Genomic DNA, 26,320 nt, shown 5'->3' on the forward strand with positions numbered 1-26,320 from the left:
ACTCAAACATTGTTATTTAAATTATAAAAAAATTTGATTTTCATATTTTATAAAATATCATACTGGCGGTAATTGTAAATATGACGCTATTTAAAATTAAATAAAGTAACACAGATAAAACAAATTAAAAATAAAAAATAACTTAATCTTGTATAAAATTTACCTATAAAATTTTGTACCGAAAAAAGAATTTAATTTTAGTATATTAATAATATAAAATATTTTATATAATCATTCAATTCAATTAGATTTATCTATTTAGGTCATTATTAAAAAATAAATTTAAGATACCAACATATAATTACTTTAAATTAAGCAACAATTATCAATATATAAGGGACACACTATTCCACTAAGAATGATTGTCATAAAGAATAATTTTATAATTTTCTATACTAATATTAGAAAGTTTATATAATACTATATAATAATATTATCATTATCAATACTATATGATATCAAAACAAAAAAAAATCACCGTACTAATATAATATTATCAATATTATATAAATCATTTTTGTATTTATTTTTCTGTGCGTATATAATATTTAATTAACACATTAAGACATATATAATATTTTGTTAATACATATATAATATAAAATGATTTATAAATTATTATTAATTCGTATATAATGTATAATTAAATTTAATGAATTCAATTAGAATAAACAATAAATTATTTATTTTATTTCAGACTTTATAAATGAATAAATTAATTAACTAATATAACAAATTATAATTAATGTAGTAAAATTATTTAAGTAATATATATTATAATAAATTATATTAATATTTAAATATCTAATCAAATCAATTAGCTGATATAATTAAGTCATGATAATAAATTGTATTGAATGAGTTAAAATAATTAAATCGGGAAACACTCTCTAGAGCATGCCACGTCAGCTCCATCATTAAGTGCAGACATCCGATTTTTATATAATAGAATAGATGTCATCTTCAAATACCTTAGATGGATGAATGTCTTCAATTCACTAAGGCTCTGTTTGGTTGATGTATATGATGAGACATAGACACAAAGATATAGACATTAAAGACATGGACATAAAATATTTGTGTCTATGTATTGTGTTTGGTAAAATAAAGAACAAGACACACATATTTTAAAAAGACTGAATTATCCTTCATTCTACCACAAATTTTACTATTATTACTGTACATCTATTATCCCAAACACTACATGTCATTACCATTGAATTTTTATTTCTTTTAATATTTTTTATTTCTTCTAATATCATCTTAAATTATCATTCAAATATTAAATATATATTTTTTTTGAAAAAATAAAAAAACTAAAGTTCAAAATTTATCAAAGATTAATCAAAATTTAAATAAATAAAAAATTAAATGTACAATTTTTTTTTTGAAGAAAATAGAAAGATAAATTTAGTTATAAAATCTAAAAGAGGAAGAGAAAAAAGAAATGTTTGGGGAGATAAGAGGATAAATTTTAAAATTTCAATAAGGGTAAAAGAGTAAAAAATTAATGTCTCACAAGTTGTCTTAGTGTCTCACCAAATTGGAGGTACACAAATTTAATGTCTCCGTGTCCATCCGTGTCCTCCCGTGTCCTTCGAAAATCTGTGTCTCACCAAACTAAACAGCAGACATGTGTTACCGTATACCAGTGTGTCTATGTCTCTTAAATCAAACGCTGCCTAAGAGATGACCATAGCACCACTTGGTTCATGTTCAATACACGAGTTAACTTAAAGCCATTCCTTATCTATTTGAGCTTTTGGCCCTCAGAGTTTTTTAAAAGTTTGACCCTATTAGTTAAAGAATTTTTTATTCTTCTGACTCTATAAAATAGGGCCAAAATCCTATAGAGCCAAACATATTGACACCACTTAAGTCATATATAGTCCAAAAAATCTCTGGGCTTTGAGCAAATGCATGTGTTTGTCACAAGATAAAGTAATAAATAAACAAAGGGCCAAAAGATCGATACATAAGCATCTATATATATATATATATATATATATAAAAGCAAGCTGCTAAGTATCAATATAATTGAAGTTATTCCCTAAAATGGGTAGCAAAAATATCTAATGTTAACGCATACATAAAAGAAAGGAATTATTTAAATCTAAATCACAGCTTTCTCAGAGGTTAATTAACCATATTAATTAGCTTGCTTATAGTATTTGATTATATTATTATACTTAACGAAGGGTGTATGTGCTTGAGTTATGATTATAGATCATAAATATATAGAGTGTTCTTTAATAATTTATGGACTAAAGTTCAATACACAAACTATATATCAATTCCATTGGATGAACAATAAAAAATGCGAATAACGTGAAAAACGAACCACATTTCAAATCTCTTAATAAAAATTATATTTAATTAATTTAAAATTTAATTTTAAAATTAAAATTAAAATTAACTTTTTTTTTACCTATTGTTTACATTATTAAAAAAAAAAACGTTATTTCCCTATACTTTCTCTTTTCAATTACAATGGTTTGTTTGCAAATTAAAGCAACTTAATTCACAAAGATACGTTGATTTCTTGCTTCCACAAATATTCTCACAGAATATGCTTTTGGTTCCTTAGTTGTTCTCTTTTTGTATATTCACATTGTTCGTATTTTTTATTGTTCACTACGTGGAATTGAATCGAAAATGACACATATCATCATAAAAAATATAACCCAAAAAGTTGCGAGAGAATACGTAACATAACCAACAAGAATAATGTACCATTAAAATGAAAAAAAAAATACTGAGAAATATTTATATATAATAGAAGAATATGTGATATGCATGGTAAATAAAATTCTTATTTTTTTTAGTGATCGGCTAAGGTTCTATTTTGATATAATAGAGATTGACAATAGAAACCTTTTACTTTGTGTTACAACACGGATTTCTTATTGTGATGCGAGTAACGAAATGCATAAAGCTGGAGCAAAGGTTTTAGATGATCATGGTTGATGGGAATAACAAAATGCGCAAAGGTAAAGCATTTGAGACTGATGAAATTTATTGGTTTCACAAATCGCATTGGGAAAACATTTAAAGCAGCTTATAGCCTAATGGGGAAGGAAAAGTCTAAAATATATAATGGCATGGGATGGGATAGTAGTTACTTAAATAATGCAGTGTTTTATGTACTCATTTTTGCCAGCAAACCATATCAAGAATGCAACATTGATCCCAATAATCAAGCAATATGTAGTTGATGATGAATATAGCCTCAGTTTTGGTCATGGATGAGCATGTAACGAGGGATGTTGCAATGTTGAATGTGAGTCCTTCCTCTTGCTGTTCCTTGGTTCCATGTAAAGTTAATTTTGTCAAGTTGGGGAATATGTCTTTGTTGAGGACGCTTGCTGTTCCTGCATCGAGATAGATGACACCCAAAGTTCGAATATTCTCCATCCTTGTTTCCCTAATTTGCATTCTGGACATTGATGCTCCTTTCCTCTCTGTTATGAACTGAGAGTGTACATTATCCGACCACTACAAATATCAAGTCATAATTCAGCATCATGAGTCATCACTCAGGCTAAATACAGCATAGTTTGGCGTTACGCGTTACAACCGAGCTCAGCGGCCTACATGCTAGAATAAAAATGCCCGACCAGACATCATCACTTATCAAATCTTATTATTGCTCTTCAATTCTGACGACAAAGCAGAAACATAACCGACCTGTTTCACTCCACTTATAAAGGTATGTCATCTTCTCCTTAAACGGACACATTAAATTCTGAATACTAACTTAAACTTTGGAGTGCCTTTGCAGGTACACTCCCCCTTGTTTCTCGTTCACACTCTGCACGATTGAACATCTCTCCAGGTGTGAAGCTCGGACTTTTTCCAGGATCATAGATCGACACCAAAAATAACAACTCGGCGTCGACTCCCAAAAGCCGAACTCCATTCCAGGTATCCACACAGGAACAATACATAAATATTTCTGAGTGATTTGAGCTTCCATATTTTGCTTGGTAGATTAATAACTTTAGGATGCCATAAATACAATGTTTCTAGATTTCAAAGATAGCATAGAGAATCTACGGCATTTGCAGTTCTTTTAAAAAATGTATGGTCTTTCAAATATCTTAGATGAATGAATGCCTTCAATCCACTAGATCTAGATGATACTTTATTTATTATATTATAAAATTTAAGATTAGAATTTAGATAAAATATCATTATTAGCCAAATGTAGATAAAAATAACATCGGACGAATTACTAATATCATAATAGTGTTTGTGTGGGATGATGTTCATAAATTAACGAAAGTCACATTAATAACATATTTTTCTTTTCTCTTCTTTTTCATCAGCATATTTGATTCCTCTTTCTCTTCAGTTCGTTTCTCGGTTCACTGATACTATTTTCCAATTTCTTTTTCTTCTTCAGTTCTTTTTGTTCCTAATCTCCCCTGAAGATGGAGATTATAGAGTGTGAAGGCAGTTGATCTCACTGTACCCGATGGCTCTAACCTTCAGAGAAGTCATCGCGGTGGAAAGGACGGCAGCCGTGGTGGTAAAGGTTACGAAGGTAGAAGCGGTGGCGACGACGGCTATGGTGGTAGAGGAGTCTAAGGCAGCATGGCTCTGACTGGTCGCCGTGGAGTTTATCGCGGGGGTGAATAAGGGGGAGGATGTGATGACAGTCGTGCATGCTAAAGCACATTGTGGAATGGGTCAAGGTATGCAACCAGGGAGGAGGCGGACGCAGAGACAGGTTTGGCGGCGTTTGTGCCGGCAGCAGATGCTACAACCATAGGCATCTGTGGGCATTTTGCAACAAGCTGCCCAACGTTAGTGAGTTTCAATTCTCGATTTTTTGGTCTTTCCTCTTCTAAAATTGGGTCAAAATTCTTTTTTCCGCGACCCATTTCAGCTTTGTTGCTTTCAAATGAAACTTTGTTAATTCAATGTTTATGTTAACCCGTCAATACTGAATTAGTACATGTCACTACTAACCTCTATCAAGTATAAGATCAATTTTGCTGTAGTTGATTTCATGTTTAATATAACTTTGAGTTGGTGCCAGGTTCTCCTTCCTCTTAGGTGAAGGAACTAATTAGCTTTAGGGCAATTTGTACATGATTATGTTCTTCTTTCTGTGCTTACTTTTGGGTCCATCATATTTTGAATTAATATTGTTACAATATAATATAAAACAGGGAGGAAACTATTTACAGAATACAACTTGACAATTTCTGTGATGTTCATTATCAGCCTCTAGACTTTTTGACCGGCCTGTGCTATTGTTGGGGAAATCATTGGGCATGTATTTTATTCAACCATATTTCTTTTAGGTTTTCATAGTATCTCTTAACGGACTAATTTGAGTTGCTAATTCTTTTAGTTGCTAATTAATTTAGGTTAATTTTCAGTTTACTGTTAGAGTTTTCTTGTTGTTGTAGATTTCAAATGAAACGATTATTTGATGTGGGCATTGGGCAATCTATTAGCATGTTTCTTTTAAGTGATGTAGCCTGTTTTCTTTATGAAGAACGATTGTTGGTAAACGTGATTTATATGTTCTTATATAAATCACAAACTCAAATTTTATTATCACCTTCCTTCTAATGTGGTACTCATGTCAATCTGTAACGAAGATCATCAAGTAATGCAAAAAAAAAAAATCTGTTAGAGAAAAATTTCTCAAGGTTGTGTTTGTGTTGTACAACTAATTTAAAATTAGTGTGTAGCTGATCAGTTTTTCCTCTTTTAAATTTGTTCTTCATTTGGTCAAATTTTGTTCTCCTACAGATCGCGCATACCCTTCCAGTTTCACTTAATAACATTGGAGGTGTATTCATGGGAGCCTGTTCTGTATTAATGGGAAACTTTTGCCAATCTGTTATTTTCAGCGGCAATTTAATTTTTTGAGTTTTAAGACATCGTTGACTTACTTCTTGGTCTCATATATATGTGTTAGGTAGGTAGCATTGTATTAATTATGATCGCTCGGTTGAGTTTACGTTAATTTTCCAGTAAGTATAGATGATTTTTGTGTGAACTGCTTTCGTAAGAACAATGCCTTGAGATAAAGACTAATTCTTTGTGTTTTTATGTGTTTGAATTAAGAAACAACAGATTGAAAGCAATCTTTTCTGATTGGAATTGTCCATGATTCCTTTAAAAGAAGAGATTAGTTTAGTAATTTTATATCTGGTGGGTTCCAAGTTTGGTAGTTTTGATGGAATTATTGATTCTCTTAATGCTTTGTTGCAAAGGCTTAGGATTTAGAATTTTCTGGATAGAAATGTAATTTAGAATTGCATATCAATTCTGTATAATTTATCAGACCATACTATTATTTTATTTGTATTTACTTGATAGAGAAATACAAATCTTTCCTAAAAAAGTTTCAGTATATATGTTACTCTATCATAGTTGTACCAATAAGATGTGGGCTAGATGGGAAGATGATTTTCTCGCTTTCTCACTCATCAATTAGTGTTTGTGATAGCTTTATGGTTCGTAATGCATTTTTGTGTATAACTGCTCTTGTATGCACAGCGCCCACCTCACTTCTGCTTCAAAACGGTTGTTCCTTTTGTTCTTATAAGCTCCAAAAGAGCCAAAGATAATCATCAATTGTTGATACAAAGTTACTCACCTGAAGCTGCTTTTTACATGGATACTAGCACTTAGTTTTATTTAATCTTTCTTTTTTGGGGGTAAATAAAATGAAATTAATATTATATTATTATTATTATTATTGTTATTGTAAGTACTATCTTATGATTCATGTCTTTTAGTTTTATATAATGTGTTTAATATTCCAGGGGCATGGATTGAAGACCAAATGCATTAGATGAATCTGAAATTTTTACAAGGGTATACCGTATTTGAAGCTTGCTAATGAGGTAAAGTATTGATGATTTATTATCTATTTTATAGGTATTTTATTTTTGTCATTGTAAGGTTTATGGGTCACACTTTCAGTTTGGCTTATTACTTAAAGTCTCACTAATTGATTGGGTTTGTAGTTGATGATAATTTTTTTGGTGAGACATGATTTTGATTTGGCAGAGAACCTAAGTGATTGTATGGATGTTCAGATAAAGAGATGAGCTGCAGGAAAACAAAAAACCAATATGCAGTTACTTCTATCATCATTACGAGATGTATGCTCTTTGACATAAATTTTGTATTGCTAATACAACAAGTTTTCTGGTTTTGTTTTTAACCAGATAGTCAAGAATGAAACTATAAATAAGAATGATTAGATCCCGAAGATTGTAAATTAGAAAGAATGCACCATATATGTAAATGAATGCTGCTATTTTTTATTAGATTATTAATCATGTTGCATGTACCATATGATGCTTTGTGTCTTTCAACTATTATCATGCAACCAATCATTATATGATTTAACATGTTATTTATAATGTTGATACTGCTTTGATACTCTTGAAGCATATTTAGTGAGATAAGCTTAGTTATATTGTTTATTTAGCTCCATTTGTATGACCCTTCAGTGTTGCATGCAACAACAACAACAACAACAACAACAACAACAACAAAGCCTTGTCCCACTAAGTGGGGTCGGCTACATGAATCAAACGATGCCATTGTGCTCTGTCATGTATCATGTCTACAGAGAGACCGTTTACATGTAGATCTCGTTTGACCACCTCATGGATGGTCTTCTTAGGTCTTCCTCTGCCTTTCGCCTTTTGTCCATCTTCCATCTCATCCACCCTCCTGACTGGATGTTCTATCGGTCTTCTTCTCACATATCCAAACCACCTGAGATGCGATTCAACCATCTTTTCCACAATGGGTGCTACTCCAACTCTCTCCCTTATATCTTCATTCCTTATTTTATCCAATCGCGTATGACCACTCATCTATCTCAACATCTTCATCTCTGCCACACTCAGCTTATGTTCGTGCTCCGCTTTAGCCGCCCAACACTCCGTATCATACAGCATAGCCGGTCTTATAGCGGTGCGATAGAATTTACCTTTAAGTTTTAAAGGCACTTTTTTGTCGCATATAAAACCAGATGCACTCCGCCATTTTGACCAACCTGCTTGGATCCTATGATTTACATCATGTTCAATCTCTCCATTATCCTGTATGATACACCCAAGATACTTAAAACTTTTAATTTTTCGTAGGATGTTTTTTCCAATCTTCACCTCTATATTGGGATTTTCCCTTCTCAGACTGAACTTACATTCTATATATTCCGTCTTGCTACGGCTTATGCGCAGACCATACACTTCTAGAGCTTCTCTCCATAACTCCAACTTCTTATTTAGGTCTTCCCTTGACTCTCCCATAAGGACGATATCATTGGCAAAAAGCATGCACCATGGCACAGGCTATTGGATGTGCTCTGTGAGTACTTTCAAGACTAATGTGAAAAGGTATGGACTTAAGGATGATCCCTGGTGTAATCCTATACCAATAGGGAATTCCTCTGTCACACCACCTTGAGTCTTCACACTAGTTGTGGCCCCATCATACATGTCTTTAATTGCCCGAATATATGCGATCCTTACTCTCCTCTTTTCTAAAACCTTCCATAAGACCTCCCTTGGTACCCTATCATACGCTTTTTCCAAATCAATAAACACCATATGTTTTCTAAAACCTCTTTTCTTCAGTGTTGCATGCAATTGCACAATCTTTGCTCACTCTCCGATTGTTAAATTTTGGATTCTGCCAAGAATTCTATCATTTTTTCCTGCTTTAGTTAGTAATCTCCTTTCTTTGAATAATGGTTAATTTTAGGGGTTTGTTTGCTATTGGTAATGGATGCAAGAAGTTAAGGAATCTAATACTAAGGCACAAGGGTTTGGAAGCAATCGCTACCGGATGCAAGGAACTTACACATCTTGAAGTCAATGGACGTCACAACATTCGAGCTTTGGGGCTAGAATCCATTGGAAGATATTGCCAATATGTATGTAAAATAAGGAATGAATTAACCATTCAATAAATGGGCAACATAAGGAAGCATGGGGCACATCTTTGGCCTCTTTATATTTACATTTGGTCAAGTTTTTCATTGCTTGCTATGTGTGTTTCTCTGTTTATTTTTCATTTGTGGTGCTAAGCTCGACTTTCTATTGGCAGACGTCTTATTTAGTTGGCATTACTTTACTATCAAAGAATTATTGATGTTGGCCTTCTTCAGGATGGAGAAGGATGCAAGTTCCTACAAACTCTTCAACAGGTAGATTACTCAAACCTTGGGGATGATGCTATATGTGGTATACCTATTGGCTGTAGGAATTTAAAGAAACTTCATATCCATTGCTGTTATGAGGTACTTCATTTGCATGGCTATTTGGTTTACCATGTTAAACTTCATTTAAAAACGAATATTTTTGGGATGGCTTGCTTTCAAAATACTCTCTGTGTAATGTAATATAGGAGAATGACTGTAACTGATTTTGTCTCAACACACAATTTTACCAATTTTTTTCTTTATCTAAATGGCTTCTTTTGGTGATTCCACATTCAAAACTAATGTTAGTCAATAAAATCCGAAAACCATGAGATTTTGAGACCGGTGAGCTACATAAAAATGAATGTCAAAATGCAATATTTAACTTGGTTACAGAGATTTATTCAATCCTATGCATAATCTACCATTCCCTTTTGATCTGTTTCATCGTCCAATACTGCATTCCCATTCTGCACACGCATAAAAGTGTTACGTTTTCTATATATTAAATAGAAAATTAATTGGTATATGCTATGCTCTCTATGCAATTTTGGCAAAAATTTAAAAACGTTGTTGAAATTAAAACATATTTTTTAGTATGTTACTCATTTTTGTTGAGTTTGAAGATTAAAAGTGTTTCATCCAAATACAATTTTAGTATTAGTCTTAGGCTTTTAGCCTTTTCTCTCATCTTTTAATTCAGTTTTTTTTCCAATTTTTGAAAGGTGCAGATGATTTTGCCACAAGTTGAGCTTATTACTGCTTGATTTTGATGGCTGATTTATATAGTTTTATTGCATCAGGTATCATTTGTTATATGTTAGTACTTTCTCATGTTATATTTCGACCAAGTATTTTACCTTATGAAAGTATCTTTTTCTTCCCAAAAGATTAATTCTTTGTTGTTAATAGTGTATTCTTCGTTAATCTCTCTTGAATCCGCTTTGTTACTTTTTATCTGTTCTGAATATGCTTTGCTATAGCATATAGTTTTTTTCAATTTGTTCTCAATTTGGCTTATATGTTTATTATATGTTTTCGGTTGCTACAACCATTAGCTAAATACATATGATTCAGGCATTCATGTATCCATTTTTTAAATTTGATATTTTGATTTCTTTTGCTTTTTTTAGATTTATTGCAATTTGAATGGTATTTTATATCATTATTGGTTCTAACCTTTTTCTTTTTCTCCTTTCAAGAGTAGAATCTTTTAAGCCATCACTCTTATCTTTATTTATTTTTTTCTATTTTCAAATTTTCTTATTATTATTTGATTCATTGATTAAAACATTTAAGATTGCTTAGCACCCGAATTTTCAAATAAATTTAAACTATGGATGTAATTGAGTTTGAGTTTAGTTTTGATAATTTGGGATTAGGTATATTTTAAATTGTACTTAGAAAATAAAAAATAAGATTAATTTCGAATAATATATCTTTATCTTATAATAATAATTTTGTTTTATTTTAATTTTTCATGTTAGTGCAATAATTAGTTTTATGCTTTGCTCAACTAAGGGACCATTGGTGAATTTGAAATATGCAGTGACTCTTAATTTCCTATCAATAAAAGAGTTTTAGAAGATAATATGGTCATTGAAATTTTACGACTGATATAAGTTTAAAAATTCAATTTCTTTATTATTATTAACTATTGTTACTCAATTTTAATTTCTTTTCCTTTCCATTATTTAGTATTTTTTGATGGCATATAAAATATTTTTTTATTTTACTTTTTTTTTTTCTCTGCACTTTTCAGTTTTGGCTCCCTACAATAATTATTATGGATGGTTTCAATAAAATAGTATCTTGCTTCATATTTTGATTTGAATATTTTGCATTATTAGGTGCTAAAAGGATAATGTCAATGAAGATAAGTAGTCTAAAATAAAAAGTAAAGTGGTGTGCATGATGGAAAATATAGTACAAGAAAAAGTTAATGAAAATATACTACAAATTTATTAGTAAATGTTGTACATGCCAAAATTGATTATTTGAAGTTAGTGTTAAATAACAAGAATATAACTGAATGGATAAACTCATAAAAACCAAGGAACATATAAATTGGGAGATGCGAATTTTTGAAAAATAAAATAATTAGCTAGCCTTACGCATATATTTCAGGATCTATTTGTTGTGGATGCTACGAAAATATGATTTAATAAGAAAAATGACATGAGTTGGATGCTACAAGAACATGATTTAATAAGAAAATGATAAGATACTTAATGTTAACGAGGGATGTTGGATTTTTCTTTGCTTAGTTGATTTGAATACTACACCCTAAATAATAGTTGAAAGACTTATTTTTCTAATATATTTTTGATATACAAATTGATCATTCTATTATTAAAAATTTAAAAAATGAATAGATAATTTATATCACTATAAAATTTATTTTTTTGTATTTAATAATAGAGTTCAGGTAATATAAATTTTAAAACTAAATGCTTAGAGTTTAAAGCAAGAACAAATTAACTGAGAATAATATAAGATACGTTTAAAAAAAACATAAAATCTTAGTATTTTTTTTTATTTTTAATAGTCTATCATTATAAAATTATGTAAATTAAATTATTATAAAAAATAATTTATGTATTATAAAAATTAATTATTATATATATTAGTTAATAATTTTTTATTATTTAAGTTACCTTTGTGTTTTAATTAATATATATAATATATCTAATATTTTATTATTATTTTTGTGCCATCCCCGACCCCGTGCAACGCACGGGTCGATGCACTAGTTATATCAAATTAAAAGAATTTTGAAACAATCATTTTTTAAGAAATAAATATTTTGTATAAATTAAACATCTTATTCACATCTACATAACTCAAGGTAATTCAGTCTACAAGAAATAAAATTAAAAAAATGAACGAAGAAAAATAAATAGGTAGATATCGATACTTACTGCAGTTATAACTAGGAGCAATTTCTTAAAAAACTTGCTTGTTCTTATTTTCCTTGTTCTGTTGCTATATCTCTCCCTCGCACTATTCTCGCTTTTTCTTTATCAATTATTTCAAATCTTCTACGTTCCTGCATTCTGTGTGATCTTTTGAATAAGTTTATGATTTTTTTTTTATGTCTACGGTGAGTTATTACATACATAAGACGATATTCAAATTCTTTACAATTATTTAAGTGAACGAGTGAATTAATCTCTCTACTAACTCAAGTTAATTTGACTAAATTTATGATGTTAATATTACTTTCTGATGATTTCAGTGGCTAAGAGAAGGGGGGTTGAATCTTAGCCCCCTTTTTGTTGCTTAACACTTGCTGAACCCAGAAGAGGCCTTTCTGTTTTATCTCGTCTCTGGACACGAGACTTTTTGTTTTTACTCGTCACTTGCCACGGGACCTTTTTGTTTTGTCTCGTCACTTGGTACGAGATATTTTAGTTTTTGCTCCTGTGCAGTAGAAAACAGAAATGAAGTAGAAGAGAGGAAAGTTACACCCAGATATATCCTGGTTCGGCTGCTAAGTGCAGTGCAGCCTACATCCAGTCTCCATCACAACAATGATGGAATTTCACTATAATCAACCTGATTACAAACTGTAAAGTGCTAACCCAACTTACAAGGGGATTCCCACAGAATCATGAAACACAACATAGATGAACAAAGGAACTCTAAGACATCTATGGCTTTTTCTTTTAATTTTGCACTCTCTGCCTTTTTCCGCTCTATGGCTTTTTCATTACAAACCTCACTGTTTGCCTTTTACCATGAGACTCAAGACATGACAAAATTAAACAGAAAAATACAAAACAGAATACATTGAAGGAGAAGAGAAAACTGTTAGCTCAGGTAGCTCTGAGAACTCTGTGCCTTGCACTCTCAAATTTTCTCCTTGCTTCAAACAGTGGCTGTCCACCCTTATTATAGAAGAGGGGAGCCTCCACTTATTGAAGCCAAAACCGAACCAACTTCTTCCTCCTTCAACAAAACCGGTTCGGCCACAAAGAGAGAGAAGAGATAACCATGCATTAACCAACATGCAATTACCTCTAGTCCTTTCTTGATCATCACCCTTCATCAATCCGAGCTCTCCATCCTTGGCTTGCTCTCCAAGATGGAATTCTGGCCCTTGATGCTTCATGATGATGATGACTTCATCTGCTTCAATCTCTGCCTTCAACCATCACTTCGCCACTCTAGCTACTCCCTGTGGTGGTTGAGCAGAATCAAAGACAAGCCATGCTTCAAGAATCTCCCTTGCTGGCCGAGATCTTCTTCTTCCTTTTTGAGCATGCAAAGCTCAAGATAACCTCACCAAATCTGACCACATTTGGTAAGTATCTTAGCCACAGCTCATTTTTATTTTAGTATGTTTTCTTGCCATCATTAGCTTGATGGTCTTGATGCATGCAGCTTCTTTCTTCTGTTGGTTAATGAGCACGGCGTCCATGGTTTACTGGACAAAGACCAAAGAAGAAGCAAGAAAGAGATGAGAGAGAGGAAAGAGAAATAGTAGTTATTGAAACAAAAGATAAAAGTGAATTAATTTCCCTTTCTCTTTTTACTGACAAACGTGTAGCCTTGGTGCTTGCAATCACATCACTTTGTCAATTTCTCTCTCATAGTTCCCATGTAATAAATGATAGTTGAGTGTAATTTGAAATCAAACACATGTTTGAATTTTTGGATCTGTTGAAAACAATTTGGGTTCCCTCTTTATTGTTTTCGGGTAATGCTTGAGGAATTAGCATTGCATATAATTGGGCTTAGTTGCATCAAATATTAAATCTGGCCCAATTAATAACATTTGCTTTCCTGATGGATTTGGATCAAGCATAGGAAGCTTTCATAGAAAATTAACCATGGGCTTGGTTGTAATCAACATTGAACTTGGCCCATCAATATAAAAAATTCCTGCCACTTAGTATAAAGCATGCAACAAGGCTGGTTATTGGGCTTAAGCCAGAAATTCATTTTTTGGCCCAATATAAAATCTGCACAACAAAATTATTAATTAGGCAAATATAAATTAAGATCAAATTAATAATTTTGTAATTAAATATTTTAATAATGTTTGTTCATCATCAAAATTAAATAAGAGTTTCCAAACTCATCACTTTCACAGTAGTAATATAATATAGCGATGGATCTTCTTCTTTAATCTGTATAGTAAACTTCATAAACATTTTGAATAACTATTTGTTGGGCTTCATTTTATAAAAAAAAAATCTCTTTCTCTTAAAAGAAAATACGAAAAAGAAATAAAAAATAAATGATAAATTTAAATAGATGATTGAGTTACTTCATGTTATCTTAATTATTTTTCTTCATGTCAAATAGATTGATCTGTTGAATAGCCATATATATATATGCTAACTTTATCTTGTTCTTTGTTTGTTTAAAATACATTTTTTTTCAAATTTTATTAATTATTTGTTAGATAAATTAACCACCAACACATCTTTGTTTTTGAAAAAATTCAAGCAAAAAAAAAAAAGAAATCAAGTAGTAGCATAGTTTTAGTCCTTTCCACTCATGATGGTCAGGAACCCCTTCCAAAAGTTTCAAGCAGTGACTACTAGGGGAAACAATTCTTTTCTTTATGTTAGTATTTGTATTTAGTAATTTACATAACGAGTAGTGAATAAAATTGTAGTTTTAGGTACTATTTTGATGTAATAGGAGATTAACAAGAAAACTTTTTACTTTGTGAATGTGGATGTGCTTTATCAACTTAGCAATCTTTCTTTCATTCCAATTTATATTTATATTTGTACACAATATTCGTCATTGTGACAAAATGCAAATGAAACTTATACCCTGTAGTCCGACAATCAAATAAAATAAACACAGAAGAAAAGCACACAAAAATTAAACTTGGGCTGCCTTACCTGGCTGTTGATGGAATCTAAAGATCAAGCAATAAACACACAAATACATTAAAGCAACTCCTCAATATCCGCATAATTATTTTACAATGAACCAACAAATTAAACACACAACATCGTAATGAAACTACATATCCAAGGAAAGATATTAAACGGTAATCAAGACACAAGAAAAACAAAGGTCAAATGTTGATGATGAATATAACCTTATCGCTCTAAGTCAAGGATGAGAGGGTCGTTGCAATATCGAATCTGAGGCATTGCTCCTTCCTCTACCTTCCATCTACCATCCAGTTGAACCTCACTCAGATGTAGTACTTGAAGCTGTGGGAAGTCACCAGCTACGCAATTAACATCGCCATATATGCCTCCGTCAACGAGTTTCAAGATTTGCAGTTTGGATAGCCGTCCCAGGGTCTTTATCATTCTTGCATCCAGTTGAGGAAAGTATCCTATGGTAATCTTGGTAAGATTTGTAGGATACGCATTCGGATCTAATGGAAGCTTCTCGATGCAAAGTAGCTTTAGCGTTCGGAGTTTGTTTAGGCACCGCAAACTGTTCTCTAAGAATTCTTTTTCTGGCGGCCCTTTACGCAAAGTTAATTTTGTCAAGTTGGGGAACATGCCCTTTTTTAGGACGCTTGCTGTTCTTGCATTAAGATAGATGTTATTCAGTGTTTGAAGATTCTCCACCTTTGTTTCTCCAATTTTCATCTTCGATATTGATGCTCCTATATGCCACATTTTTTTTAAACTGTAAACATCAATGTCTAAATACACATGCCTGAGTGACTTGAGCTTCCATATTTTGTTTGGTAGAGTAATAGGCTCTTCAATCCATAAGTATAGCGTTTCTAGATTCCAAAGGTTGCATAGAGAAGCTAAAACATCATTTCCAATTCTTGTAGAAGATGCTGTGACTTTCAAAAACCTTAGATGGATCAATGTCTTCAATCCACGAGGTGATAAACATAGCAACACTTGGTTCATGTCCAATACACGAGCCAACTTGAAGTCATTCCTTATCTGTTTCCACCCTTGTGATTCATTCTCCCAGAAAGTGCTTTCACCAAACAGAAGCAGAGAGCGTGCAGATGATTGGGTATCTTCGGTTAGCCTCAGTTCTCCTCTATACTGGAGAGACATCCTACGAGAATTACACTTAATAGCATCCAAATTTGTGCACACTTCCATAAATTTATTTTCCCTACTCTCTGAAATGCATAGGTCACGAAGAAGATCATGGACTCGACATGTCTTCACACCCCCATCACTCCTCCTACTTGCCACTTGCACCAAGCTCCGTTCCACCAGCTTATCTAAATACATGTCAGCAATATCTTCTACTTCTAGTGAATTTGATGGTCCAACTTCTTTTTTCTGAATGAACCCTTCAGCTATCCACAGTTGACACAATCTTCTCACATGGATTTCATAATCTTCAGGATACACTCCCAAATAAAGAAAGCATGGCTTTAATGTTTGAGGAAGGTCATCATAGCTAAGCTTCAGAATATTGGTCACAATTCGATATTCTTCCTCCTGAACAAGATACCAAGAAACATGATTCTTAATTTTAAGCCATTCTCTTGGTGACCTCTCTTTTTTGGCAACCATACCTGCTAACACAATGATGGCAAGTGGCAAACCTTTACAAGCATTAGCCATTTCTTTTCCAGGAACTTCAAGTTCATGAGGACATTTTTCTTTACCAAACACCTTTTTACAGAATAATTCCCAACTTTGACTTTCGTCAAGAAATGGAAGTCTATAGGTGAAGGTTGCTCTTGAATAATGAGAGATATCTTCAATACGTGTGGTTATCAATATTCTGCTACCATTGTTTTCATCAGGAAAGGCTTCTTGCAACTCGTCCCACACTTGAATATTCCAGATGTCGTCTAGGACTACCAGGTATTTCTTTCCACTCATGCATTCTCTGACTTTCCTTTTCATTTTCTCTTTATCAGTTAAATCTTTATACTCCTCTGTGGATAACCCCAAAAACTTCAAAAGGCTCAGTAGTAATTTTTGTGCTCTGTAATCGTTGGACACAAAACCCCACACATGACGCTGGAACATGCTCTTGATCTTGTTGCTGTTGTAGATCTTTCGAGCAAGAGTGGTCTTTCCCAAGCCACCCATGCCTAATATGCAAACAACTCTACGACTCGAATCTCCTCTTCTGGCGAGGTGGTTAATCACCTCATCAGAGTCATGCACCAAGCCTACTACCTCCTCTTCTTCCACATCCCTCCTTCTCGCAATCAACGAGTCTTTTGCAAATTCTTTGTTTCCTGTATGACTTTCAAAATCACCTTGTTGGATGCCATATTTAGACTTGTTTTGATAAATCTCATCGATCCTTCTTTTGATGCTGTTAATCTGATCACTCACCTCATGGAACATCATCACATGGTCTTTGCTGTGGAAGAACTTCCCCAACATGTTTCTTCTTCTTTGATTGTTGACATTGACGACATAGGTGTCTACTACATCTTCAGCTTGGTATGCTACATTTCTGATTTGGTTCACCACTTCTTTCACAAATGGATCCTCACGCTTTCCTTCAGAACTCTTGATAAAGATGTTCATGAACTTCAGTTCATCATTTAGGGACCTGATTTGATCTTTTACGCTAGAAAGCAAAGTCACTTCACTAACAAGCAGCCGTGACAAATTGTCCAGTGCATAGTTAACAACACTATCAATCATTGTTTATTTTCGGATCCTATGAGAAAAGTAAAGGAATATTGTTAATTAAGTGTATTAAGAAAGAAAGTAAGATCATCCATAAGAAAAAAAATGAATAAAATATAAATATTAAATAGAAACAAACAAACATATATGATGGGTTAATCATAATTGATAATCAATGTCATTCAATCTCATTTTTTTACTTGACATGAAAATAAATTAATCAGATAATGAGATAATACTTAATAACAAGAACATACAATATTGTGAAATTTATAGTATTTTATATATATCAAATTAAAAGAATTTAGAAACAATTTTTTTAAAAAATAAATATTTTATATAAATTAAATATCTTATTTATTATTTACTTTTAATTAACAGTAGGATAAAACCTTCAACAAAAAAAACGACACAAAAACTGTTTTAAAGAAAATAATGTGCACTTTATGATAAAAACAAAGGGTAAATTACCATAATAAACCAATTGAAACCCAAAATTATCCAGATCTTCCAAATCAAACATGAATGTCCCAAGATTTATTTCTATATAAATCAAATCTATTAAATTCGATTTACAAATCAATACTAAATCGAATTTATTATATTTGAATTGCATATAAATTGACGTATATCTATAAATCGAAACAAATAACTTCGATTTGTACATACATGTAAATCGAAACAAAGAGATTTGATTTATATTTGTTAGGAAATCGAATCCATTACATTCGATTTATACACGTGAACAGATGTCCATGGTAAATCAAAGTCAATAGTTTCGATTTAGTATGGTGATTTAATTCGAAACCATTAGTTATGTTCATTAAATATAATTATTTTTAGTTTAATTTATCAAAAAAAAAATACTAAAAGTTTATTTAAAATCATCTTTTAAAAACTAATTTAATTAATAAATTATTTAACAATATAATTTCTTCCTTATAATCTTGAAAGTTATTTTGACTCGTTTACAAGCATTTTTTTAAGTAACAAAAAAAAAAAGGAAGAAAAGAGCTATCAAAATTTGTTCAAGAAAAATGGCATGCCTCTCTTTCTCTTTCATCTATCTTTCTTTTAATTTCAATAGCTTATCTACGAATAAATTTGCAGAAAAATAAAGATTGTTGAATAATTTAGTAATATATAGAAATTGAACGGGTTTGAATTTTGTTAATTTAATAGTTATTATTGAAAATTATCAACTTCAATAATAATAATAATAATAATAAGCAACCGATAACTCTAAGAAGAGGTCATAAGAAAATAACTAAAAGAGTCTTGAAAGAGGTCATAAGAGATACCCAGACATAAGGTTTTAGTCTTGAAAGAGTCATTCATATGAAATTAATAATTGAGAGTCGTTAGATGAGAATTTAGTCAAATCAATTAAATTATTTAAGAGCTCTCAACTATCAACTTTACGTAAAGTTGAGTACACCTGAATTTATATAATTCGTGGTAATTCAGTCTAGTAAAAATAAAATAAAAAGAAAATGAACGAAGAAAAATAAATAATAGTTATAAGTACGTAGGAGCAATTTCTTGAAGTACTTGTTCTTCTGTTGCTATATGAATCTCTCACTCACACCCTTCTCTTTTTTTCCTCTTTATCAATATTTCAGATCCTCTATGTTCGGACATCTATATATGTCATATGCATATCTAAGTTTATGATCTTAATATTACTTTTACAGTAATAATATAATATATTTGCAATAATGGTTCTTCTTTAATCTTTGTATAGCAATCTACATAAACATTTTGAGTAACTAATTGTTAGGATTCATTTAAAAAAAAAATCTCTTTCTCTTAAAAGAAAATATAAAAAAGAAATAAAAAAAATAATGATAAATCTGAATAGATGAATGAGTTACTTCGTCTTATCTAGATTCTTCTTCATGTCAAATATATGGATCTTTTGAATAGCCATATGCTAACTTAAATCTTGTACTTTGTTTGTTTAAAATACATTTTTTGTCAAATTTTATTAATTAACCACCAACACATCTTTGTTTTAGAAAAAATTCAAGCAATGCAAAAAAAAAAAAAAAAGAAATCAAGTAGTAGCATAGTTATTACATATCCAATTATACTCACCGAACTATGTATAGGTGAAAAATCTTGAAGCACAAAGTGTGTCGATTGTATCTGTATCCTTATTATTCAAATGGAATATATTTCCGAATTTCCCTAAAACAATAAAGAAAGAAAATATGAAATGAATCAAATCAATCAAACATATGAGAGAAAATAAATGATCAGCACGTACCAGTAATTAAGAGAGAAGGCAGACATAAAAAATCTGTGGAAGAAGAGCAAGCAAGACACAGTATGAAACTATGAATATAGAGAGGCATAACACGATTTCAAGCTAAGAAAGTAAAGTCAACTCACTTAAAAAAATTCATTGGTATAAAAGAAATTGAAGGTAATTGTGATATTATAATAGAAATAAAAAGTACTAATTCAATTAAATTATCTATGCACAAGTGGATGATTATAATAGAAATGAAAAGTATAAAAATGTGCATTATTACACCTAAACAAATATACATTATTGTTAAGGTCAACGCATCCCATTAATTAATTATGACATGATTGAGCAGACCCAAGTAGATGCATGTGCAAGTGTTAATTAATTCATAGTGGATTGTTTGCTATGAAGATGATACAAAATAAATGCTTATTGTAACTGTATGTTTTAGGACTAATTCTTGAATTTTATGATATGTTTTTGAGTTTAGGCTTTTAGCTAGACATTCTTTCGTGTACCTTTTTCTTTTACTTATTGGCATGCACATTGATTCTTCAAGTTACTGATAAAGTTTGTTGATTTCACAAATCAAGTGGATGGATTGAAATCACAATGGCGAAAACATATAAAGCAATTAGTTGTCATTTTTATCATCAAAGGTAGCAACGTTGCAAGGAGAAACTTTCTTTGATATTACGTCAAAAGTCAAATTTTTTGTGTCATGATTTAAATTAGGGTTTAACTAACCTCTCTCTTTAAAATACAAGTTAAGAATGTTAATAATAGAAAATTTTAAATAATTTACTTTAATAAATACACAATAAATATATGGATAATTTAAACTTTACATTATTTTTTTATAAAAACTTTTTTAATTAGTAATTTTATTATTACAGCCCAAAATGAGCCATGACCGACGCTCAGGGAAATAGTCCCCTAGCAAGCCTAACCGACTCAAATATAAGTTGAATAAGAAAGTTATAAATATTATACAAGTTCTAAAATAAATAATTATACACTTATAACAAATTTAAGATAATTAAAAATAGTTGGATCATGTCTCTGTCATATGGAGCCATATATACATCTAAAAATTCGTCAACAAATAAGTATTCATTGCAGATCGTACATCTTGAATCGAAAGCCTCACATAGATAAGTAATTGTTCCTGAAAAATATTTTTAGAAAAATGGTGTGAGTTTTGCAACTCAATGACTAGATAATACATCTATAATCGGCATGAGACCATATAAACATTATATCAAAATGATTTTAATTAGAAAATAATAGTTGATAATAATAAGTGAATCAATAAGAGAGTTCTCATACAGAAATCAAATCAAAAGTCCATACTTGGGCGGCTTCACCTCTATGGGTAGCCCTTTCCTCTTGTGTTTCCTAACAGAATAACAGATCTAGCGTGTGGTCTACACGTTAGGCTAGCAACACCCCTGCTAGCTGAAGTCTGAGTTAGATGCATCTAAATTAACGTCATAACCACCATTAATTACGGTTTTCTAATACGAGCCTCCCAAACCAATTCAAAACATATAATTTTTAATACAACAAATCCTTGATCTTTCAAATATATAAGGTATAGAATCAAATCAAATCATATTTTACTTTCTCATTAGAAATCTTTCCAATCATACTTCTCAATCATAAGAAATTTCAAACATATTTCACAATCTTTAAAGTAAGTGAGTACTAACAATTACTTCAATGCTTCAAAAATAGATTTTCAAGTAAAATCAAACATTTTAGAATAATACAAAATTTCATCAAAAATATATATAGTTTAAAAAAAACAGATATTCAAGTAAAATCAAACATTTTAGAAGTGCAAAACTTCATCAAAAATATATATAGTCTCATGTATAGTTCCGAAAGCATAAACTTCATAAAAACGAATTATTTAAATAAATCAATTATACTAATCAATTTAAAATCATTCAAGACAAATATAGTGAGTATAATTCAAAGATCATACTAGTTATAGATCAAAATAATTATAGATGCATAATCAAACAATTATAAATATAAAATCTACTCACAACTTGGTCCCAAGAGACCGAAGATACCGAATCCGGAGTGCCAAAATCCAAGGTGAGGAGGATTGAAGTAAAATGGAACGAATGAGCGTAGGATTTGGATTAGGGCAGCGACAAGGTGGAGCTGCGATAGTTTGGGTTATTGACAGGAACGGTTCAGCTCCAGCAGCACTAACAGTTCCATTAGCAACCAAGGTTCACCCGAACGGCGACCGGTGACGGAACAACCCTCTATTCACGACGGCTCCTCTCGCACATTCTGTTTCTTTCTCTTCGAGCTCTCTCTTCTGTCTCAACGATGGCGACGGCGACTTGGCATGGCGGCGGTTGAAGCTCAGCGGCAACGTAGACAAGGCGCGGCGGCTATCCTTCCTCGTCTCCTCTCTCGCGCTCGTCCCCTCTCTCGGACGCATCTCTCGGTTTTGGCCTTTGATGACAACGCGATGGCAGCGAGCTGGACGCGGCTGGCAGCGACGCGACAGGACACGAATGGCGAGCTCCAGGCCGGCGGTGACGAGCGTGGCTCTCTCTCTCCTCGCGTGGTGGCTCTGCATGGACAGCTCCCTCCTTCCTCCTCCCTTCTCTTCTCGCGGTCTCCCCTCTTCTCTCTTTCCCTTTTCTTTCTTTTTCTGTTGAATCTGGGTGTGTGTGCTGTGAGAAAGAGGGTATGAGGTGAGTGAGGGTGTGTGCGGAGGTGAGAGGTGAGTGAGTGCGGGGCTAGTGTTAGAGAAGGAAGAAATATACTTAGGAGTGGGTCCCACGTCTTATCTTCTTTTTTTTCTGGTTATTACATTTATCATGTGTCCTAAAAATATATATTAGCTAAACTCGTTTCATAAAACTTAGATATATAGTGAAGGAGATGAGAGTTAAACTCATAATTTTCTTCGTATAATGACTTATAATAAATGAAGCAACTACTAAACTAATTAGTTAATTTAATAATTTAGAGCATTAGTTTTTTATTTTTTATTTTATTAATATGTATGAAATTCGAAATGATTGAATTTTATATTTATTTTAAAAAAAATTGATATTTCTGTAGATAAGATAAGATAGGGTTTAGAATTTTAGAATACGGATAGGGTTCTCAACCCACAGATAAAATATGGTAGAGTTTTAATAAAATTTTCAATCCGCAAGTAGGGTTAACCCTACTCTCTATCCTACTCATTGCCAGCCCTATATTACACAGTTTACACTCCTCTCTCTAACCATTTGGGATCATTAATTTCCTTCCAATTTCAGTTTCAGTTCTTCCAAATCACATCCAAAAAATTCTTCAATCACAATCTTACTCATTAAACATGTCGATAATACTAGAGAGACAAAAAAAAAGCAACCAAAACTTATCTTATTTAACATTCATTAATTATTGTAATAATTAATAAATATTAAATAAGATAAATTAAGACTATTTTTTACTAATTTTTTTTAGTTACCAAATATTTCTGTAAACATACAAATTCTCTTCAAACAAGCTAAATAAGTAAATAGCATCCAAAAAACTTCAGAACATTATTAAACCTAAAAAAAATCTTAAATTCTTCCAACCCTATCTAATCATAAACCTACAAAAAAGAAGAACCGAAAAAATCAGAGAAAAGAATCTCCAGAACTTCAGAATCAGAGCATCACATAGCATTATCTTTTATTATGTCATAAGAAAGGAATTATCTAATCTAAATCACATATTTAATTCTCAAAAATTGATTAACCATATTTATTAGTTTGCTCATATATATATTTGAAGACTTGAAGATGAAGGATGTGTTTGTGAGTTATTATTGGATCATGTTTACAGAGTCTTCTTTACGGACATAAGTTTAATTGTTAAATGCAACCAATAGCATTAGTTCATCATTGTGAATTAAATCGCTTTAATTTGCTAATCCGGTCTCTCTGTTCTAAAATGTCAGATTATTAGAGATTAACAAGGAAACCCTTTACTTTGTGAATGTGGATGCTCTTTATCAACATAGCAATCTTTCTTTCCTTCCATTCAAACACCTTAAAAAGCTTCAATTTCATTTTACTAAGGATATTGTTGTCTTTGCAACTATTGGATTTCATTCCTTGGAAAAAAGATCTTCAAATTCAGTATGAAATGCATCTGAATCCAAACAATCAACACCAGTAAATTGAATAATATACGATTCATTTCACTCCACTTTTAAACAAGAAAGAGAACTATTATGGGAATTGAAAACCAGGAAAGTCACACACTATTAGTAATGAAAAATAATGAACTATAATTTGGAAGGTGGAAACTCAGGTGTAGGCGACTTCACGTAAAGTTGATAACTGATAGTCGTTAGATGATTTGACTGATTTGACTAAATTTTTATGTAGCGGCTCTCAACTATCAACTTCACGTGACTGCACTGAGTTTTCACCAATCTGGAAACACATAGAAGCATAGATTAAATTATGTTATTTTTATTAAAATTAGGTCAAACAAATTAATTTGATCGAAAAAATAGTAAATTAAATCTTAAACGGGTCTAAATTAATATTATTTTTTTATAAAAAATGACTACAATACTCTTATTATAGGAAATGACTAAAATACTCCTATTATATATTTATATATATTAATTTTGAGAATCCTAAATTCTAGCTCTTTACTTCGCTGCCATCATAGGATTAGAGTTTAGAGTTTTAATATATATATAAGAAGTATTTTAATTATTTTCTATAATAAGGGTGTTGTAATTATTTTCTATAAAAAATATTAATTTAGACTAGTTCAAGATTTGATTCACTATTTTTTTGGTCAAATTAATTTGTACAACCTAATTTTGACAAAAATAACACAGTTTTATCGATTATATATGTTAAATTTTAATTATTAAAAAATATCTTTAGAAAAAGACGTTTTACATGTCTTTATCTTTGACTCAAAAAAACATGTTCTTCTCATTCTAAAAAGAATAAAAAATATCCTTCAAAAAATATTTATTGAGTTATTATATCTTATATAGTGTGTACTCCTTATGTACTCTCACTAAAAGAATTATAAAAAATAAGCCTACATCTATTATTAATAAAAAAATCAAAATAACAGTTAATAATAAGTAAGATGTTTAATTCATACAAAATATTTATTCCTTAAAAAAAATTGTTTCCAAATTCTTTTAATTTGATATATATAAAATGTTATAAATTTCAAAATATCGTCCTTATTATTAAATATTCTCACATCATCTGGTTAATTTATTTTCATGTCAAGTAAGAAAACGAAATTGAATGACATTGATTATGGATTATAATTAACACCCACCATATATGTATGTTTGTTTTCATTTCCTTTCTTATGGGTAATCTTGCTTGCTTTCTTAGCACACACTTAACAATATCTCTTTAATTTTCTCATAGGATCGGAAAATGGTTGACAGTATTGTTACCTTTACTCTGTACAACTTATCCCGGCTGCTTGTTAGTGAAATGACTTTACTTTCCAGCATAGAAAATCAAATCAGGTCCCTAAGTGATGAATTGAAGTTCATGAACATCTTTATCAAGCGTTCGGAGGGAAAGCGCGAGGATCCATTTGTGAGATAAGTGGTGAACCAAATTAGAGATGTAGCATACGCGGAAGACGTGGTAGACACCCATGTTGGTGAAGTAGTTCCACAGCAAAGACTATGTGATGATGCTCCATGAGATGAATGATCAGCAAAAAAAATTTTATGCGCTAAGAAGTTCAAACTGTAATGTTGATGGTTTAATGAATCGAATTAAAAGAGGGAGAAAAAATAAGTGCTTCTCATTTTGGAAAGAATAAAAAATAATCTTAAAATATATTTGTTGAGTTATTATATCTTATATATTATGTACTCTTTATGTACTTTTATTAAAAAAAATTAGAGTAAACTATCGTTTTTGTCCCAACGTTTGGAATAAATCCTATTTGTGTCCCTAACGTTTAAATCGTTCTATTTGTATCCCTAACATTTGTAAAAGTGATTCAATGTTATCTGCCGTCAATTACACATCATGATTGCTTTAGTTTGAGTTTTAAAAATCTCTTTTGAAATTAGAATACAAATGTATCGGATAGAATTGATGATCTACTCCGAAAAATAACTCATCAAATGTTGAAACTAATTCCTATAATATTTACATAATTCACTTTTCTAGGGACATAATTGAATCTAAACACAAATAATGGGTATAATATTAAAATCGAACACATCCAAGTGAGACCTAATTGAGAATGAATACATTCAAGTGAGAATAATTGAAAAATATAATCTGATTT

General features: G+C 31.1%; 2 protein-coding genes across 2 annotated transcripts; one reads left to right on the forward strand and one right to left on the reverse strand.

Moving 5' to 3' along the window:
* The first annotated feature begins 4,240 nt into the window (after positions 1 to 4,240).
* Positions 4,241 to 9,391, forward strand: LOC130975946 (F-box/LRR-repeat protein 4-like). Its single transcript, XM_057900659.1, has 4 exons — positions 4,241 to 4,812; positions 6,792 to 6,872; positions 8,752 to 8,923; positions 9,158 to 9,391. The coding sequence occupies exons 2-4, from the start codon at positions 6,868 to 6,870 to the stop codon at positions 9,389 to 9,391; spliced, it is 411 nt and encodes a 136-aa protein (XP_057756642.1). The 5' UTR covers positions 4,241 to 4,812; positions 6,792 to 6,867.
* A 5,687-nt stretch (positions 9,392 to 15,078) lies between these two features.
* Positions 15,079 to 20,119, reverse strand: LOC130976889 (disease resistance protein RPP13-like). Its single transcript, XM_057901847.1, has 3 exons — positions 20,021 to 20,119; positions 19,849 to 19,941; positions 15,079 to 17,782 (listed from the first exon to the last, which is right to left on the reverse strand). The coding sequence occupies exon 3, from the start codon at positions 17,764 to 17,766 to the stop codon at positions 15,259 to 15,261; it is 2,508 nt and encodes an 835-aa protein (XP_057757830.1). The 5' UTR covers positions 17,767 to 17,782; positions 19,849 to 19,941; positions 20,021 to 20,119; the 3' UTR covers positions 15,079 to 15,258.
* Positions 20,120 to 26,320: the final 6,201 nt, after the last annotated feature.

This window comes from Arachis stenosperma, chromosome 4 (genome assembly GCF_014773155.1).
Source record: "Arachis stenosperma cultivar V10309 chromosome 4, arast.V10309.gnm1.PFL2, whole genome shotgun sequence".
Taxonomy (NCBI): domain Eukaryota; kingdom Viridiplantae; phylum Streptophyta; class Magnoliopsida; order Fabales; family Fabaceae; genus Arachis; species Arachis stenosperma.